General features: G+C 38.8%; 1 protein-coding gene across 1 annotated transcript in view; it reads left to right on the top strand.

The window, feature by feature from the left end:
- The window catches only part of LOC707094 (A disintegrin and metallopeptidase domain 3-like), an 83,771-nt gene that overhangs the window by 46,041 nt on the left and 16,599 nt on the right, over positions 1-21,131 (top strand). The window contains exons 13-17 of the mRNA XM_015145215.3: positions 12,752-12,850; positions 13,568-13,763; positions 14,253-14,340; positions 14,614-14,794; positions 20,570-20,647. Coding sequence (XP_015000701.2) covers positions 12,752-12,850; positions 13,568-13,763; positions 14,253-14,340; positions 14,614-14,794; positions 20,570-20,647 — 642 coding nt within the window. The remainder of the gene's footprint in view (positions 1-12,751; positions 12,851-13,567; positions 13,764-14,252; positions 14,341-14,613; positions 14,795-20,569; positions 20,648-21,131) is intronic.

The following is a 21,131-nucleotide window of genomic DNA, read 5'->3' as shown; positions in this document are numbered from 1 at the left end:
TATCTTGGGTAGCAGCTGCCTACCTGTAACATCAACAAATCATGTACAGAGGGGCATGGAGAGTGGAACAGTAGGCACTGGAGACTTGGAAAGGTGGGAAGGTGGGAGGAGCGTAAGGGACAAGAAAACACCTTTTGGGTACAATGTACTCTATTTGGGTCATGGGTAAACTAAAAGCCCAGAAGTGACCAAAACTGCACTTGTACCCCCTAAATCTATAGAAATAAAAAGTAAGATCCTTAAATTAAAAAAGAGAAAGGTCTCAGGTTAAGGTTTTCTTAAGAAAAGTTTCCTTAATAGGGGTGGGTATCCAGTACCTAGGTTAAGAACAGTGGTGATAGCCCGGAACAAGATGATCACCAACGCATGGTGAGTCGACAGGGTCAGCCCAACTGTCCCACAAATGAGAGCTGAGACTTTAATTTTTTCTCCTTCTACTCTTGACTCCCCAGGGTCTAAGGTGTTCGTTATCCACCTGCCATAGCTGCTCTTGTTTCATGGCCACATGATCAGATAACCAGTGTCTGTAGCAACCACTTTACCCTTTCTCCTGGCTCATCACACAAAACCAAACCAAATAGCTGGATTCATTCCTAGGTGGTTTGGCAGTTTGTTGCTTGTATACCTTATGCCATCTTAAAACATCTCCTATCCACTGATGTGTGGGCCGAAGTCTCATCTATGATCTATGAACAAAAGACTGTGAGGTCCACAGAGGAAAGAAAGGATACTTTACTTTAGAGAGAGAAGCAATCCACAGCTTGGGAAATGCCCTTTCAGGGAAAATCAAAAGTGCATGTTCCGCAGAAGGAAGGGGGAGCTGATACATATCTTACAGAGTCAGCCTTACCTGCATATTAAGCAGGGTTGGGGAAAATCTGTGAATATTTGTGAAGGAAGTCAAGTGCCTGCACAGTGTGCGAAAATATATGTAACATGCACTCAATGTTCACTTTGGTGTAGGGTTTTAGTATTAAAATGAGGCAGAATTTGGCTTTTTACATCAAAAAGAACCAATAGGACACAAAGATAGTCTGTGCATAGTCTCTGTAAACTGCTTAAAACTGACTTGAGATTTGTGGCTGTTTATCAATAAATGACCAGTCGTCTGTTCAACTGGAGGTATGGCAGGACTGCAAGGCGCAGGCATCGGGGGTGTTGGGGGTGTTGACTAGCATTAGCAGCCTGTCAGGGTCAGCTGGGAAATTTCCCAGCTGCAGTTGTTTCAGGAATGCTTTTCAGGGGTTTATTTCTGCTTAATTACCAGAGAGAAATCTTATGGCAATTAATGACACTGGGATATGTGACTGATCCTCCATCCTGCTACGGATGAGATTCTATTTTTTGCTAAATCTCATTTTAGCCACAGGGAGTCCATTTTGGCTGCCTGTTGGAATATTTATATTCATTGTTTTCCCTGTTAGTTGAAACCTGCTGTAGGCAGCCTTGATGACCAATTTACACTGTGTCCCATATTGGTGCCAGGGTGGCATGGCTACCTGTTCTGAGTATATCAAGTCCCTTGAAGAGACTCATGTGGCAGAGAGACTTAGAGCTAACTGTATAACTTAGGCCAGGCAGGGGAAAAGGGTAGACAGGTTAAAAATATTTTGTTGGAGATGGGAGAAAACTGCAGTCTGGCAGGAAGATTATTAAAATGTTTTACGGAGACTAAGTAAACAAGCTTGTGGCTGGTACCTGTCAGTGAAATACTTCACAGACTCCAGTGACACAGGGAAGTCATAGGCATCAGGGTTACAGTGGGAGATTGTAACACTTGTTTTTAACTAGCACAGCTGTCTTCATACATATACACATTCCTGCATCAGAACAGCACTGTAGGGATGAGACTGTAGCTAGGTTTGTAGGTTTATTTTATCTATCAGTTGAATACCTTATGCTGCCATAATTCTGATTTTAACAGTAGACTTACAGCAGTTGCTTAAGTAATTTAACTATTAGGAAGAAAAATATGATGAAGACTGTGATTATAACAAGCACTTGAATGTCAGCGTGAAAAGAATGTTCCAGTCTGACAGGAAGCCTACTAAATAGATGGAGAGGATCAGTAGTTTGTATATCTCATAACGATTTCGCTTGTTTGGAAATTCTTTTTATAGGAACCTCTACTTTATCTGAGGTGTTGATGTAAGTGTAACCAGTTACATGGGCCACTGTGCAGACTCTTCTCTGTTTGGTTAGGAGAAAATTTAAGGCAATCGTATTATTTAGTATTACTTGAGCAAGGGAGTTCAGAAACTTTTTGTTGCGCTCTAAGGCTTTCTACAGTGTCATTAGCTATCTAACCAATGGTAGTGGATAGGTTTTTGAATTATATCTCTAGTAACATAAACCCAAGCACTTAGAAGTAATAGTTCTAGGATGTTTTTACCTATATTATCTTTACATCCCGTTAGCATAGACCTTTTAGTTTTATAATAAAGAGAGAGCAGGGGTCTTTTCATAAGCAAGTCTGAACCTTTTATGTGTAACCTGTTGAGGCAATGGTGTGCCCATCCCTATCCAGGCAGATCAGACCCTATGTCCCATATAAACACAAAGCCTGGTGAAGGCACAAGCGATGCCCTCAAGGGTGTGTTCACTAATTAATTTATTCCTGGTAAATGTTGACAGTATTGAATTGAATCATGAATCATTTGAATAGTAGGGACATACCTTTCTTTATTCAATCTAGACTATATTTATCTATCCAGTAGTTTAAAGATCGAGGAGGTCTACTGGTATAGAATGGATTTCTAACATTAATAACATGGGACAAATTAAACCAAGAAGTGGTAATATTTGAGTCTTGAGGCGATTGGACTCAGAGTCAACAGGGAAAGCAGTTGGTCCAGATAAGTGGTGATGTTAAGGATACATGAGAAGTCAGTGACAAGTATTGTCAATGTCACATGTTTACCATGAATGAATGTGGGAAGTTATTGGTGAATCTAACCATCTGATAGGTTTCTTTTTGTAACAACACTTTAGGGCAGCTTAGCCAAAGTGTTACCGTGTCAGTCTGTGCAGTGAGACCAAGGCGCAGTTATAAAGAAGAGAGTAAAATGTATTTTGAACTGGACTAATCAACATAACCATTCACAAAGCTCTGGAACAAAGAGTTTAGCCAGGCAAAAAGTCTTCTAGTTTTGCAAAGGCTTATGGGTGTCTAAGTATTGGAATACACGGAACTATCCCAGCATGGTGTAAGATATCCAGGATAGATAAGATTGCTAATGTTATAATAATGGAAACAGTTATAAAGTAATCATAAAGACTGGGCACGTTAGTTTAGAATAAGTAAAGCAAAGATAAGTGTTCTATTTTACAGTGGATAGTAACAATCATGAAAACTCCTAAAGTGATAAGAACAATGAATATTATAAGGTAAATATAAACGTTGATTCATCCAGACCATATAGGCCTGGAGTTTTGTAAGAGGGCAGTCTACCTCAGTTGTCATCCTTTTCTTGTCTTGGCATTGAAGCTTTAGTCAACCTGAGCTTAGTGTCAGATATTGATGCTGAAGTCCAGTTCTCAGCAGAGTCTGGTGTTGTTTTTAGGTGAGATATATGTACTCAGGAGTTAATGACCTGTATCTTAGCAGCACAATGGGTTAATTAAGTGTACTTGAAATGCACCTTTCTAGTGGGATTGGAGGGAGTCATTCAGCAATATCTCTTCTAATACATAAAGTCTTTAGGCTGGACATTATGATATTGGGGTTCATCTCCTGGTTGATGACTGTAAAGGGACTCACAACCAGCTGTTAGTCTTTAGAGCCTTAACAAGTCCTCCAGGACTTGGCAGCAGGTCAGGAGATCTCCTTGTATCTGAGTAGGGGAAAATATTTCTTCGGTTAAATATATGGATTGACCTGTGACCACCTCAAAAGGGGAAAAGCAACTCTGGTGGGGATAGACTTCACAATTACCAAAACCAGAGGAAGAGCTTCGGGCCCGGGCAGATTGAAGCTGGTTGTAATTTTAGCCAATTGAGTTTAATATTCTCTTGGTTCATTTTACACGCCCAAAAGATTGGGTGTGGTAAGCACCACTGAAATGTCATAGAATAGGCCAAACATTAGCAACTCATTTTAATGCTTGGCCAGTAAAATGAGTTCCCTGATCACTATGGAACTTGGTGGAACTCCATAGGTAATTTTCTCATGAAGTACTTTGGCTACTGGCAGCACTGTGGCTTGTCTGCAGGAGAAAGCTTTCCCGCTGTAAAACTACATATCTATCATGACAAGTACATATTTGTATCACTGAGAAAGGGAATATTGGATAAAGTCAGTAGTCAGTTTTAGAAAGGCCCTTTTCGCAATGGGAATTTGCCTGAGGTAGCCCTTAAGGACTTCCCTGCATTGTATAAGAGTGAATTTTGCCTAATATATTAACTTGAGAAGCAATCATCAGGGAGAATCCCCAACAGCACTGTTTACACCATTGGATCCTTTGGTCAGAACTCTAATGGTGGGGTTATATACAAAAGTAAGAGTGACCCTTGGTAAATTTTCTAGAAGGACTGAATGTCTGTTAGGGTTAGCCCATAGTTGGGATCTGGGATTATAGATACAGCCTCGTTTTGTCTAATTTTCCTTTTCAAGTTCTGAGCACTTTTTTGAGATGTTGTTTCAAGAGGTTTTTAGAACAGGATGTAAGGATGGAGTCTGGATTAAGACAGTCATAACAGAAGAGGTGTGGTTTAAGGCTGCAGACTTAGCTGCACTCTCAGCTAGATGTTTGTCTTTGCTGTTTTCGGTATGTCAAAAGGAATTGCCTTGAATTTTAATATGACCAGAGCCCTAGGAACTTGAATGGCATCAAGAAATAACAAAATGTGGTCTCTATTTCTGATGAGCAGTCCAGAAGAGGTTAGAAATCCTCTGTTTCCAGAGAATTCCAAAATCATGAGCAACCCAAAAAGCATACCTGCTATCTGTGTAAATGTTTGCAGTTTTATCTTTGGCCAACAGGTAAACTCGGGTAAGAGCATTGAATTCTGCCTGTTGGGCAGAAGGCCTGATTCAATAGTTTGCAGGGAAACAACTGCAAACCTAGCTTAATAGAAGCCAGTAGGGTCTCTGAAAAAAGGCCCATCAATCTACCAGACAAAATCAGAATTGGGTAAGGGCATTTCCTTTAAATTCATATGGGGTGAAAGAAGAGTGTAAAGGTAACGCAGTCATAGAGAATCTTCTGGTGAAGGTAAAAGAGGAACAGAGTTGAGGAGATTAAAACAGAAAATAGGTTGGGAAAGAGAAGTATTTCATAGGCAGTCAGTAGCCTGGCTGAAAGATACTGGATTTGGCGAGAAGTGAGAAGGGCTTTAATTGAGTGAGCATAAACAGTGAGAGGAAATCCCACTACTATTTTCTCAGTGGCTTTTATAAGGATGGTGGTTGTGACAACTGCCTTGAAACATGGTGGTAGCCCCGGATAAACACAATCTAGTTTGGCATTCTAGTAACCAGTTGGGTAAATTATTACCTCCATGTGGTTGAGTTCAAACTCCCTCTTGCTCATGAACAAAAAGGGGGAAAAGGGAGGTCATAAATAGGGAGTCCCAAATTGGGGGGCGGAGGGTGTTGGGCAGAGGACAGCTTATCTTTCAGAGACTTAAAGTCCTGTTCACCATCGGTAGTCCAGGTAAGGAGGTCAGGAGAAGAGGCCTTAATCAGGATATATAAAGGTTGTGCCAGTAAAGCAAAATTAGTGGTCTAAGCTCTGCAATAGTTCATGTTTCCTAGAAAGTAGCCCTAAGTTTTGTCTTTTCATAGTGGGAATGGGGAAGTAAAATATGCCTTGAAGACAGAAAGGGTTGACGTTGAGTCCCAAGGGGTCAGCAAATGCAAGAGATTTAATTGTCATCAAAACTGTAGTTTATCTTTAGAATCTTTATGGCCCTTAAGACATAGCTGGTGAAGTAAATGGAGAGTGTGTCAGTGAGACAGGTATTTCATAAGGGAGAACACAAAAGCAAATCACCAATGTATTGCAATAGAGTTGGGCTATGTGAGAAGGTTATGCCTTTTTTTTTTTTAATTATACTTTAAGTTCTGGGATACATTTGCAGAACATGCAGATTTGTTACATAGGTATATATATGCCATGGTGGTTTGCTGCACTCATCAACCCATCATCTACATTAGGTATGGCTCCTAATGCTATCCCTCCCCTAGCCCCCCATCTCCCCAACAGGCCCTGGTGTATAATATTCCCCTTCCTGTGTCCATGTGTTCTCATTGTTAAACTCTCCCTTATGAGTGAGAACATGCAGTGTTTGGTTTTCTGTTCCTGTGTTAGTTTGCTGAGAATGATGGTTTCCAGCTTCATCCATTTCCCTGCAAAGGACATGAACTCATCCTTTTTTTATGGCTGCTTAGTATTCCATGGGATATATGTGCCACATTTTCTCTATCCAGTCTATCCAGTCTGTCTATTGGTGGGCATTTGGGTTGGTTCCAAGTCTTTGCTATTGTGAACAATGCTGTAATAAATATACATGTGCATGTGTCTTTATAGTAGAATGATTTATAATCCTTTGGGTATATACTCAGTAATGGGATTGCTGGGTCAAATGGTATTTCTAGTTCTAGATCCTTGAGGAATAGCCACACTGTCTTCCACAATGGTTAAACTAATTTACACTCCCATCAACAGTGTAAAAGCATTCTTATTTCTCCACATCCTCTCCAGCATCTGTTGTTTCTTGACTTTCTAATGATCACCATTCTAACTGGTGTGAGATGGTATCTTAATGTGGTTTTGATTTGCATTTCTCTAATGACCAGTGATGATGAGCTTTTTTTTCATGTTTGGTGGCCGCATAAATGTCTTCTTTTGAGAAGTGTCTGTTCATGTCGAGAAGGTTATGTCTTTTAAGTCAGCCTGTAAGATCTGGGAAAAGTAGGTAAGGCTTTCAGTGCATCCTGGAGGGTGCACTGTTCAGGTGAACTGATGGCCCTTCCATGTGAAGGCAAAAAGAAACGGACTTTCGGGGTCGACAGGGATGGTGAAAAAAAGTACTACAGAGATCAACAGCAGAAAAATATTGGGTGTTAGAAGGTATATTGGTTAAGAGGGTATGTGGAACAAGCACAACAGGATGCAAGGGAATAAAATGTTATGAATGGCTCTAAGATCCTGGGCAAGTCTCCATTCCTTTCTATTAGCTTAGAAACAGGTAGAAGGGGTATGTTACAGGGACTGGTATAAGGGACTATAAGTTCCTTGAAAATGAAATTATTGACAATGGGTTCTATACCAGCTAAAGCCTCATGGTGGAGGGGATATTATTTTATGTTCAGTAGAGGTTTGTTAGGATCTATTTGTGTAGAAATGGGTGGTGCTGACTGGATCAGGCTGACATTGGTATTGATTTATTCCCAAAGGATTTCAAACAGTTTCTTTAGAGCTGGATGTCCAGGATCAACTGGATGACTGGAGACTACTAAGGGGAATACATGGCTGAGGTCAGAGGCTGAAGTCTCAGGCAAGGAGACCTTTAAAACAATGTCTCCCTTATAGGTGAAAAAAAACAAGCTTGGTATTTTTCAAGAAAGTCCCTTCCTATTAGGTGTATTGGGGCAAAAGGAAGAAGTAAAAAGCTGCAATGCCAGTAAGAGGCCCTAGTTGGTAAGCAACTAGTTCAGACTTGAAGATAGTCTTAGATTGGTTAGTGACTCAGCCATATGAATAGCTTGGTCACTCTGGGTGGTTGGATTTTAAAAGGAGTCAAGGTTAAGCATAGATGCAGTGTCTGTTACAACTTGGACTATTCTGTTGTTAATTTTTAAGATAAACCTCTCCCAACCGATTGACTGAAAGGAGAGGAAAAATCTCCCATGTCTCCCTGGAGTACCCCTAGTTCTGATCAATAAATATTTCTCTTATTGTTTCCAAGAAGGGAGCTTCTTTATCTTATTGGTGTCCTTCTGAAGCCCTCATTTATATTTTTTACAGTCTCATTTCAAATGCCAGAAAAAGCAAATTATACCTCTTGCAGCAGATGAAACTAATTTCTAACTATTAAATGGAGTTTGCTGATATGGGAGAGACTTTACAAGTTGTTGAATATGCAAGGCCATGAGTTTATCTGTCTTTCTTGCCATTCTAGTGCCTTGGTGGCTTTAGCCTCTTTTTTCTTTTCTCGGATTTTAGAGAGGTGATTGGCCAAAGAAGCTATATCATAGGTTCTCTTAGAAGGCCAGTTGGGATCATATTGCTTAGCCAGGGTGCTAAGGGCTTTAACTTACTTGAGGGAAAGTGAGTTTAAAAAGATTTATAATATCATCAGTTAGATCTTTGATACCAGAATTTTGTAGAAAGCCTTTTGAATCGGCCAGGCACAGTCGCTCACGCCTATAATCCCAGCACTTTGGGAGGCCGAGGTAGGTGGATCACCTGAGGTCAGGAGTTTGAGAGCAGCCAGACCAACATGGTGAAACCCCTTCTCTACTAAATACAAAAAATTTACAAAAAAATAGCCAGTTGTGGTGGTATGCGCCTGTAATCCCAGCTATCCAGGAGGCTGAGGCTGGAGAATCACTTGAATCCAGGAGGTGGAGGTTGCAATGAGCCGAGATCGTGCCACTCCACTCCAGCCTTGGCAACAGAGTGAGACTCTGTCTCAAAAAAAAAAAAAAAAGAGAAAGAAAGAAAAAAGAAAAAAGAAAGTGTTTTGAATCAGTCAAAGGAATCAATGACAGATTTGTCTTTTTTCTGAGTCAATGGCGTTCCAATTAGTTTGTCAAGAAAGAGTGCCGAGATGGCTTTAATCAATTCAACAATTGTTTTTCTCACCACTTCAAAGGCTATTTCCTTAGTAGGCTGAAAATCATCTTGGGGCTTAGTCCAGTCATCTAAACACATCCATCCTTGGGTTAAGACATTTTCCACTAACATTTGAATCAACTAGTGAACATCAAGAGGTCCTGGCTGGTAAACATTTATAATCAAACTAAAGCAGCATTCAAACTCAAGCAAGTCTATTTTAGGATTAGAAAAATCTTTGACTAATGCTGGAAAGCTCAGACTTTGTCCCAGGACAGTAAGAGGTAATCTGCAAGCCTGGTTAGCAATCCTTTTAAAAGGTGTGATCAGAGGGGTTGCAGAATTAGCAGCTGGAGGGGGTTGCTCATGAGTAGAAGGTGAAGGAAAGAAAGGCAGCTCAGAGAGAAGTGATTGGCAGCAAGGGGCTAATGCATATGGGGGTGACATTGGTGGAGTTCAAGGAGAAAGGCAAGAATGCACAGTGTCCTTTTTAGTTTTGGATTTAGGGTCCGATTTAAAAGGATTTTCAATTTTTTTAAGATCTTGATTAAGTTTTGATTTAGTCTCATTTAAAGGGGCAACTAGAGATCCTTGATTTCACTTAGAGCTTTCCTTTTAGCAAATGAAAAAGACCTCACATTGCTTTTGAGAGGTGTGGAATCTTCTGTTCTTTATTGCGCATGTAGATAAACTGATTGAGACATGTTAAAAGTTCCCCATTGTGGCCAAGAAAGCTTTAAGTTATATCGACTTATTTTTATCCAGGATACCAAATATTAACAAGAATTTTTCCTATAGTTTTTAAACATGTGTAAACCCGAGAGTCTCTGATAGTAGTTGGTCCAAAACCATTTCCATACTGGGTAAGTTACACACAGCACTCACCTAAAGAAGGTGGCCTTCCCAGTGCAACCTTGGTGCAGGCATCCCTGCTAGACTGCAGGTGGACTGCAGGCCACAGCTGAATGGGCAGACTTTTCTTAAAGAAAACAGTTCCCTAGATTTCAATCTAAAAGCATGAACTCTTAGATTCAATAGCGCTTACCCAGTTCTTGCCCAGTGTAACCAGGAAGCAATTGAACTTAGGAATTTTTCAAGGCAGTGCCAAGAAAGAAATCAGGGGCCACTGTGGATCCCATCCCATGTTGCCAGAATTGTTAAAAAAAGACTTTGATATCCATGAAGGAAGAAAAGGAAAAGACTATTTTCAGAGGGAGAAGCAATCTGTAGATTGGGGAACATAGCTTCCAGTGAAAGCTAGAAGTTCATTCTCTGCAGAAGGGAAGAGGGAGGTGGTATATGTGTCTTACAGAGTCAGCTTTACACACATACTGCGCAAGATTGGGAGAAATCTATGAATATTCATAAAGGAAGTCAGGCGCATGTACAGTGAGTAAACATTCATGTAACATATGTTCTACATTCATTTCACTTTTAACTAGCACTAAAATGAGGTGGAATTTGGCTCTTTATGTCAAAAGGGGACTGTAGGGCACAAAGACAGTTTGTGTGCAATCTCTATAAGTTGCCTGAAACTGGCTTGAAGTTCATGAGTGTTTATCAATAAAGAATGTTTATAAGACCAATCTTCTGTCCAGTTGGAGTTGTGGCAGGACCACAAGGTACGGGAGAGGGTTATCAGCTGGCACAGAATTAACTATACCAGAATACATGACTACCCCTTCATTTTGCTAGCCATGATATTCTGGTTTCTGGTGTGTCTCATTTTAGCCACAAGGAGTCCACTGGGGAGAACTGCCAATATGTCTGTTAGAGATACTTTAAGAACCTGTAAAATCAACACAAGTTATTTACTTACAAGCACAGCACACACAACCCCATTTTGAAAAGGAGAAATAGACAAGAAGAAATGGGTAACAGGCCTCAAGCAAGTCTGAAACCCAAGAGAGCCAATGATGGGCTTTCAGACTCCTGAATAATTTCCTTTGACGACATGTCCTGCATCTTCTATAAACAGGTACAGGGGGCTCCAGGCATTGGGTCGCCCCATCCCTATGGTTTGGCTGGGCTCAATCAACCCAACACCACCAGGCTGGCATTGCATGCTGGTTGCTGTATAGTTCTGGGGTCTCTGTGTTAGTTCCACTCTCACAGTTCCACTAGGCAGTGCTCTGGAGAGACTCTGTGGTGGCTTTGCCCTTGCAACAAGTCTCTGCCGGGCCTCCAGGCTTTCAAGGACATCCTTTGAAATCTGAGTGGGAGCTGCCATGCTTCCACAGTTCTTACTTTCTGCAAGCCTGCAAAATTAGCACCATGTGGATTCCACCAAGGTTAATGACTTGTACCATCTGGAGCTGTGATAGGAGCTATACCTACGGCTGTTGCAACTGAGGCCATGGTAGCTGCAGGGCATTGTGCAGCAGGGCCAGGAGCAGTATCCTGAGGTGGAATTGGTCAGTGAGCTCATGGAGAGTGCCCTGGACTTGTCCTCTGAAGCCATTCAGCCCTCCTAGGCATCTGTGCCTCAAAGGTATCTGAAATGCCTTTGGGGACTTTCTTTCATTGCTTGAGGAATAGCAATTGGCTTTTGTATTAGTTCATTTTCTCAATGCTATAAGGAAATACTTGGTACTGGGTAGCTTATAAAGAAAGAAAAAAGTTTGATTGGTTTATCGTTCTGCTGGCTCTACAGGAAGCACAGCTGGGGGAGGCCTCAGGAAACTTACAATCATGTCAGAAGATGAAGGGGAAGTAGGCGTATTTCACATGGCCTGAGGAGGAGGAAGAGAGAGAGAAGGAAGAGGTGCTACACACTTTTAAACAACCAAATCTTGTGAGAACTCTGTCACGAAAACAGTTCCACAGTGGGGTGGTGTTAAACCATGAGAAACTACCCCTATGATTCAGCCACCTCCCACTAGACCCCACCTCCAACACTGGGGGTTACAATTGACATTGTTGGGAGAATTGGGTAGGAACACCAATCCTAACCGTATCAGCTTTCTTCTATCTTTGTTAATCTCTTAAGCAAAGGTGTCCCTGTGCTACATCCTTGGTTTTCTCTCCTGTAAATGTGCTTTCTTTCCTCACTATACTGCCAAACTGTGAATTTTTCAAGTTTTTCTGCTCTATCCCCCTTTTCTCTAGCAGTTTACAATAAGAAATTAGAAGCAACCACACAACATTCTGAGAACTTTGCTACATAAAATTTCTTCTGCCAATTATCCTAGTTCATCACTCTTACCTTTGGTCTTCTGCAAACCCCTCAGGCATGGTCATAGTTCAGCCAAGTTCTTGACCAGTTTATAGCAAGGATGGCCCTTGCTTCCAAAACCTTGTTCTTCAGTTTCATCTTAACCTGATGAGAATGATCTTTGCTATCCATATTTCTATCAACATTCTGGTCATGAGCATTTATCTAATCTCTAAGAAGTTTAAAACTCCCTCATCTTCTTGTCCTTTAATTCTTAACAAGAATCTGTGCTTTTTATTCGTATTTATTTATTGATATACAATCTTGCTCTGTCACCCAAGCTAAAGTGCAGCGGCCCGATCTCGGCTCATTGCAACCTCTACCCTGACTGGGTGATCACAGGTGAGCCACTGCACCTGGCCAAATGTAGGCTTTTTCTATCCTGCTCCTCCAAACTCTTCCAGCGACTCCCCTTGAGAGGATTTGATAATACGGAAAAGTACTTATGGCAGAGTAAGTAAAAAAATATAAAAACTTGCATGCATGCTTTCATAAACAAAAATAATTTTTTTTTAAAGTTGCACTAAATTTTTAATAGATCAATTTCTTCAGAATGAAATTGTATTTTCATTGTCATCTCTTTTTTTTCTTATAAGGAAAGTATATTAAGTTTAAGTGAAGTGGTGTAAAAATACAGAATCCAAAAGTCATGGTATGATTAGAATCAAGTTGGAGAGATACTTTATTTTGAAAATAAAACTATTTATTTGACTAAAATTTGATGTAAAACATTTAAATTTATTGTATTTGCTTTTAGGCATGCACTTTTAAAAAATGCTGTAATCCTGCAGATTGTACTCTAATTGGATTTGCAGAATGTGGCAGTGGACCATGCTGTAACAATAAAACTTGTACGGTAAGTTTTATTACCTATTTCTTTTTCTTTCTTCCCCTCCCCGCCCCCACCAAGATGGAGTTTTGCTCTTGTTGCCCAGGCTGGAGTGCAATGGTGCAGTCTCAGCTCACTGCAACCTCCACCTCCCAGGTTCAAGTGATTCTTTTACCTCAGCCTTCAAGTAGCTGGGACTACAGAGCATGCCACCACACCCAGCACATTTTTGTATTTTTAGTATAGACAGAGTTTCACCATGTTGGCCAGGCTGATCTTGAACACCTAACCTCAGGTGATCTGCCTGCCTCGGCCTCCCAAAGTGCTGGGATTACAGGCGTGAGCCACCACACCTGGCCTTTATTACCTGTTTCTAATGAGTGCTTAGATATTCCTACAGGTAATTTTTAAATAAAAACATTAATATTGATTATGTATTGGTCAGTTGTAACTGGATGATGAATGTCCAAGCAAAGAAAAATAAACACAAACTTAGGTTAAAATTGAAGATAGGTCTGGCTTCATGCTCTAGTGAGTGTTTGTTTCAAACAGGAATTTGATTCGATGCATCTCTTGGATATCCTTGCTTTTAAGCTGACAATTCTCAAGCAAGCATTCTCAATATATAGTATAGATAGGTCATTGGAGCTCCTTGTTTGATTTAGTCCATTTCAATTCTTGGTAGTGGAGGTAAACCGGATTGAGCCTGAAAAATAAATGTATTTGTTTTTCTTTCTCTCACAGATCTATGCAAGAGGCCATGTCTGCAGAAAAAGCATAGATATGTGTGATTTTCCAGAATATTGCAATGGAACATCTGAGTTTTGTGTACCTGATGTGAAAGCTGCTGATTTAGAATACTGCAGTAATAAGACTAGCTATTGCTTTAAAGGAATATGCAGAGACAGGGATAGACAGTGTTCACAGTTATTTGGAAAATGTAATTGTTTTACCTTTTTTTTTGAGGTTTATATTTAAACTGTAGCTATTCTAAAGTCAGTAACCCACCCAAGAGCCATCCCTGAAAGTGTTGTTTTACATTCAAATTTGGAAATAAAATTGCAAATCAAAGCAACTTTGAATGATGTCAAGAGTTAAAATAGACCTGATAGCTACAGGACGCAATAGTAGGACATTAGTCCAGCTGAAAGTGATTGTTGCAAAGGGAGTAGACTATTAGAATAGTAGATAAGAGAGCAGGTGACTGATTTCTTAATTATCTCTACATTATAACATGAATTTTTCTCTTCTCATGTGTGTAGTTTTCAGTAAGTGCTTCTCCTTGTAAAGCCAGTAGAGGACATCAAAAATTTATAGCAGATTACACTGACTGGACATTGTTGTGATCTAGATAGCTCTCTATTGACTTACCACACTTTTACCTTTTAATATTTTTAATATAAGTAACTATAACTTCGTATTTTTTCAGTTTCTAAGTCTGCTAATCTTCTGTGTACAGAAGAAGTGAATTTTCAAAATGACAAATTTGGAAACTGTGGTCAACGCTGTCCTTTTTTGTACGTATTTAGAAAAGTATACATCTTCCAAGTGCATATGTTGTGTTTTGTGTATGTACTGCAAAGAGTGACTTGAAATAAATAAGAGACAGTATCTAGTATATGCAGATAGATTTATTTGTTGCATTTAATAGGGCATTGTGTACTGTGAAAAGCTTCGCTGTTATGATCTGAGTAATATTTTGAATTATCCTCACTTCTGAATTGTTATTAACCTAATAATTGTGTACCTGAGTGACAAATTGGTAACGTTTTTCTGTCTTATGTTGCTAGTGATATCCTTTGTGGAAAGATTGTTTGTCACTGGATACATTCAGAACTAGTACCAATGACAGACTTAGATATACAATATACTTACCTTGGAGGTCATGTATGTTTGTCGGCACATGCAAGAAATGCTTCAAAACAATTGGGGACCTATACAGAAGATATAACTGCGTGTGGTCAGCAAAAGGTAAATAAAATTTTTATTGATACTATATATGGTGGATTTGTCTGTGAGTGTCTGAAGTGTGTGTATGAGAGAGAGAAAGAAAGAGAGATTGAGAGGATGCTTAAATTTTCATTTATAATTAATGCTACAAATTTCGGTTACCATATCAGGATCTTAAGATACACTGATCAGAATTTCAGCTGGTTAAAGAAATTCTTGCTTTACTATCCGTTATTTTTATTAAATTTTTACTACCGATATTTAAACTTGTTTCCTCTTGCTTGAGAATCTGAGACTCCTTATTAGGCCAGGATCTGATCTGTGATGATTTGTGTAAACCAAGAACAAAAAAGAATAAAATAATGTAAAAAATGTCACGACAACCTGAATAACAAGAACTTTAAAGAAAACAAAACCCAAAAAGCCAAGTATTTTGTCTTGTAGTGATTGACAAAAAATTAATTTGGTTACAATTGAAGTAAAGCAATTATTTTCTTATTAACTTGCTCTCCTATTACTTCTTCCATAAGCATATTTTGTCTAAAATGTGGCCTTCACATAAAACATGACAATAAAACATAGCGTTTAAGCTTTTTAAATTTTTGTTCTTCTTAAGCATTTTGAGATACCTAATAAAGTCTTTTCAAACTAGTAGCACTGAAAAATAAGTTGACTAATTTAAAAAGTATACAATTATCACACATTTTTATAAAAATAATTTACATATAAAATATACTTTTAAAATAAAAGATAAATTTAAGTGAAAAGTATGCTTATCTCAGAATGGGAAAAGATAGTCACACATAAAAGTAATGAATGAATCAAAGGAACATACTGATGCTGACTATATCATAAAGTAATATGTCATCCCTTCAAAGACCATATAAAACAAACTGAAAAAATATTTACTATAAATACAGAAGCATAAATACTTAAATATATTAACTAATTGCATCTTTTATATATAAAAAGTATACTAATTTTATCTTTTTTATATATATAATATATATAGCATAACGCAGAACATGTTTGGTTTCTGTCTCTGACTCTTGACACACAGCTTCTAATAAAACCCTTGGAATTTCCTAAGCGATGGGAGTGTTTTTTGTTCTTGAGAATGAATAAACACATTTCAGTCACACCTGAAATTGTACTTATTTCCATCAGGTGATTTAGGGTGGGACCCCCAGCTGGCCCTAGAACAGGGCTGGTTATCAGGATGACCAAGTGATTAGAGGGTTGGGGCTTTCAGCTTGACTCACTGGACTTTTGGAAGAAGAGAGGCAGGGCTGGAAATTGATCTCTATTAAAACCCTTGAAAAAAGAGATTCAGTGATCTTCTGGGTTTATTACATGTCAATTTGCTGGGAGTGTGGTGCAGCTGGAGAAAGCATGGAAATTCTTCTCGTCTCCTCCAATACCTTGCCCTAAATATATCATCCATGTAGCTGTTCTTGAGTTGTATCTTATATAATAAACCATTAAATATAAGTAAAGTATTTTCCTGAGTTCTGTGAGCCATTCTAACATTGTTACACTGTGGAGGGTATCATGAGAACCCCCAATGTATATCTGGTCTGTCAGAAGTATGGCTTACCTAATACTTGCACCTGATATGGGGCCAGTCTTGAGGGACGAAGCCCCTTAGCTTGTGAGATTTAATGCGTCTTAGTCAGTTGTTGTGTTGCTATGAAGGAATACTAACACTAGGTAACTTATAAAAGAAATAGGTTTATTTGGCTCACAGTTCTGCAGACTGAACAAGAAGCACAGTGCCAGCATCTGCTTCTGGTGAGGGCTTCAGGCTGCTTCCTCTTGGTGGAAAGAGAAGGGGAACTGGTATGTGCAGAGATCACATGGTGAGATAAGAAGCAAGAGAGAGAGGAGGGAAGTTCTAGACTCCTCTGGGGAAAAAAAAAAAAAACAGCTCTCATGAGAACTAACAGAGTGAGAAGAGAGGTCCATCATTACTAAACAGATAGCAAACAAAACAAACCCAATGGATCAACAGGACAAAAAGTTTGTTCTTCAAAAAGATAAAATTGATACACTACTGAAGCAGGATATTTCCCCAACCCTTTCGCGGGATTGACGACAGGGGTGCCCTGTTTACTCAGCCTGTTGCTCTCAGCTCCTCGCGGGAGGGAGCACAGGAGCAAAGGAGGCGGGAACTGGAGTACAGGAGCCCAGAAACCAGCCAGCCACTGCGGTGCTGGCAGGAGTGAACTCCACTCGCTGGGACCTGCTGCATTCCACCCCTCGCAGGAGGAAGCGTACAGGTGAGCGGGTAAAGGAGCCGGAGCAAGTGCTTTTGGGTGTGGCAGAAACAAACTCCCTGAGGGCCCCACAGCAGCATCTAAGGGGGGTGCCTGCGACCCTTGAAGCTCCAGAGGACATGTTTCAGTGCTCTTTTAGCTCTGCAGTCTGCAGATGGCTTAAGTGTTAACAGCTCAATGGGCCGGCAGATGTCGTCTGCCAGCGAGGGCGAAGGGCCAGTGTGGCAGCCTTTTGTATCCACACTCGTGGCTCCTGAGCTCTTGCCTGGCATTCAGAAAAAAATGAGGTCGCTCAAGCGAATTGAAGGTTGGTAAATGCGAGAGATTTTATTGCCAGGGAAAATGGCTCTCAGTGGAAAGGGCAGCTGGAAAGGGGACGGGCAGGTAATCATCCCCTCAAGTCAGGCCATCTCCAGCTGGACTCTTCTCCAAAGTTACACCGTCAAGCTGCCCCTCTGAAGTCAAACCACTTATCTCCAATGTCCGGCTGTAGTCCCCAGTGTCCAGCTGCTTCTCTCTGCTGGCTGAGTCTGGGGGTCTTTATAGGCACAGGGTGAGGGAGTGGGGTGGGCCTTGGATGTTTAGGAAAAGGCAGCATTTGAGCGGGAAAACAGGGTTATGAGTTCTCACTTTGGGCTGCGGTCTCAGGCTTTTCGGCTTGAGGGTGGGGCTTTGCCAGGGACCCACCCTCTTCTGCCTATGATTTCTCTGCCCCCCGTCCCTATCACTATCAGCTAGACTAAAGAAGAAGAAAAGATAGAAGATCTAAACAAACAAAATGAGGAATAAAAAAGCAGGCATTGTAACTCACCACAGAAATACAAAAGATTATTAGCAACTATTATGAACAACTTTATGCTCGCAAGCTAGAAAAGCTAGAGGAAATAGATAAATTCCTGAAAACATAAAACCTACCAAGATTGAACCAGGAAGAAATACAACTCCCAAAGAGACCAATAATGACTAGTGAGAATTGAATCAGTAATTAAAAATTATCCCAAGAACAAGAAAAAGGTTAGGACCATATGGATTCACTGCCCAATTCTACCTCCAGAATAGAATAACTAATAATTAGACTAATATAATAATAATTAGAATAATACCAATCTTTTTGAAACAATTTTTAAAAATCAAGGAAGAGGAAAGTCTCTCTAACTCATACTACAAGGCCAGTATCATCTGATACCAAAACCAAACAAAGGCATAAAAAAAAGTAAAGACCAATATCTCTGGAAAACATCAATGCAAAAGTCCTCAAAAAATACTAGCAAATCAAATCCAACAGCACATCAAAAACATAATACATCGTGATTATGTGGGATGCATCCCAGGGATCCAAAGATGGTTCAACACATGCAAATCAAAAATTCGATCCATCACATCAACAGAATGAAAGAAAAAAAACCATATGATAATCTCAATTGATGCAGAGAAATCACTGTATAAATTTCAGCATCTCTTCGGATAAAAATTTGCAATAAACTCAGCATACAAGGAACATTCTTCAACATCATAAAGGCAATCTACAACAAACATACAGCCAACATACAACCAACATTATACTTAACAAGGAAAAATTGAAAGCATTTCCTGTAAGAACTAAAGCAAGGTAAAGATGCCCACTTTTATCACTCTTACTTAACTGGAAGTCCTCACCAAAACAATAAGGCAAGAGAAAATAATAAAGTCATCCAGACTGGAAAAGAGAAAGTAAAATTATTCCTGATGATTGAGCTTTTGTCTAGAAAACCCTAATGACTCCACCAAAAAAAAACTTTTAGATTTGATAAATGAGTTTAATAAAGTTTCATGATACAAAATTAATAGACACGTTAGTAGTGTTTCTATATACCAATAATGATCTGGCCAAGGACAAAATCAAGAAGACAGTCTCATTTACAATAGCTACCAAAAAATAAAATTAAATACCTAGGAATATATTTAACCAAGGAGGAGAAGGATCTCTACAAGAACTACAAAACACTGAATTAAATAAATAAAATAAATTACAGATGATGCAGACAAGTGGGAAAACATCCTGTGCTCATGGCTCATGGATTGGGAGAATCAATATCATCAAAATGACCATACTTGTCAAAACAATCTACAGGATAAGGATTCAATGCAATCCTTATCAAAATAAAAATGTCATTTTTCACAGAAATAAAAAATGTGAAATTTATATGACACAAAAACAGCTTGATTAGTCAAAGTAATCCTAACCAAAAAGAACAATGCTGGAAGCATCACATTACTTAGCTTTAAGTTACACTACAATCCAATGGTAACCAAAACAGCAAGATATAATTATAAAAATAGACACATAGATCAATGGAACAGAAAAGAGATCCCAGAAATCCACATATTTACATCAAGTTGATCTTCAATAAAGCCAGCAAGAACATACATTGGGGAAAGGACTATCTTCAAAAAGGTGCTGGGAAAACTGAATAGCATATGCAGAAGAATGACATTGGACCCATTCCTCTCAGCATATACATGAACTAACTCAAGGTGGATTAAAGACCTAAACGTAAGATCTGAAACCATAAACATCCTAGAAGAAAACCTACAAAAAACTCTTGGACATTGGCCCAGGCAAAGAATACATGACCAAGTCCTCAAAAGCAAACACAATGAAAACAAAAGCAGACAAATGGGACTTAATTAGACTAAAAAGCTTCTACACAGCAAAGGAAACAACAGAGTAAACAGATAACCTACAGAATGGGAAAAATTATTTGCAAATTATAAATCCAACAAAGGACTAATATCCAGAATCTGCAAGGAACTCAAACAACGCAACAGCAACAAAATAACCAAGTAACCCCATCAACAAGTGGGCAAAGGACATGAATAGACACTTCTGAAACTAAGACAAACAAGTGGCCAAAAAACATGGGAAAAAATGCCCAACATCACCAACTATCAGAGTAAAACCTTAATGAGATACCGTCTTACACAAGTCAGAATGTCTGTTATTAAAAAGTCAAAAAACAATAGATGTCAAGAATGTGGAGAAAAAGGAAAGTTTATACACTGATGTTGGGAATGTAAATTAGTACAACCTCTTTGAGAAACAGTATGGAGATTTCTCAAAGTACTAAATATAGACCCACCATTTGACACAGCCACCGTACTACTCAAATACAAAATGAGCATAAAAATATCTCCTTCTAAGGGTCTATATGAGTAAATAAAAGAAAGGTGCATAAAAAGTGTTAAAAGAGGTCCTATAAATTAAAAATTGCTAGTACAAGCTGGCTACTTTTTTCTTGTACCAGTTTGCAATAAAAATGTATATTTCTGCTTTCTGAAAATATCTCATTTGTAATATTTCTTATTAAGTAATAACATACCATTTAGGAATTGTTCCTATGGTTTTTATTAAAATGTTATGAAATTCAGATTCATCTGTTCTGTATATCTCCTGTGCATATAATATTTGTACGAATATGATTCCTTATCTCTTGACTTTACATTTAGTATTTTTGTTGTTGTTTGCTTTGTAACATTTTAGGTATGTCGTTCTCGTGGATGCAGATATCTTAGTGAACTAAATATAACAAAATGTACTACAAATTGTGGACAGAATGGGGTATGTAACAGTTACTATTTTTCTCAGTATAATTATTTTAATCTATGTCAATAACATGTTCTATGATAATAACAAAGTTCACAAGTATTAGATGTGAAAATTTCTTTTTGAAAATTGTCATTAAATAAGGAAAGTAGATCCACTATTTTATATATGCATATTATTTATGCATATAATCAGATTTTTATAGGCCTCATGAGCAAATAAGTTTACACTTTGTAAAAAATGCACCATGAAACAGAATCCATTATTATGATATTAGATTAAGATTATTAAATTTTGGAAATGGATTTATTAAGGACTATACTTATACTTTTATGCATATATATACATATTGTTTATAATTGAGTGTATGTGTACTTATATAATATTTATGAACATCCACACACTGTTATGCACATTGATTTATGATATCAGAGTTTTCAATCCATTAAGATATGTTTCATTACCCAACAGCTTCAACTTATTTCACTATATGGCTCAT

The sequence above is a fragment of the Macaca mulatta genome, chromosome 8 (genome assembly GCF_049350105.2).
Source record: "Macaca mulatta isolate MMU2019108-1 chromosome 8, T2T-MMU8v2.0, whole genome shotgun sequence".
Lineage (NCBI taxonomy): Eukaryota > Metazoa > Chordata > Mammalia > Primates > Cercopithecidae > Macaca > Macaca mulatta.
This window is presented reverse-complemented; position numbering and strand designations above follow the sequence as displayed.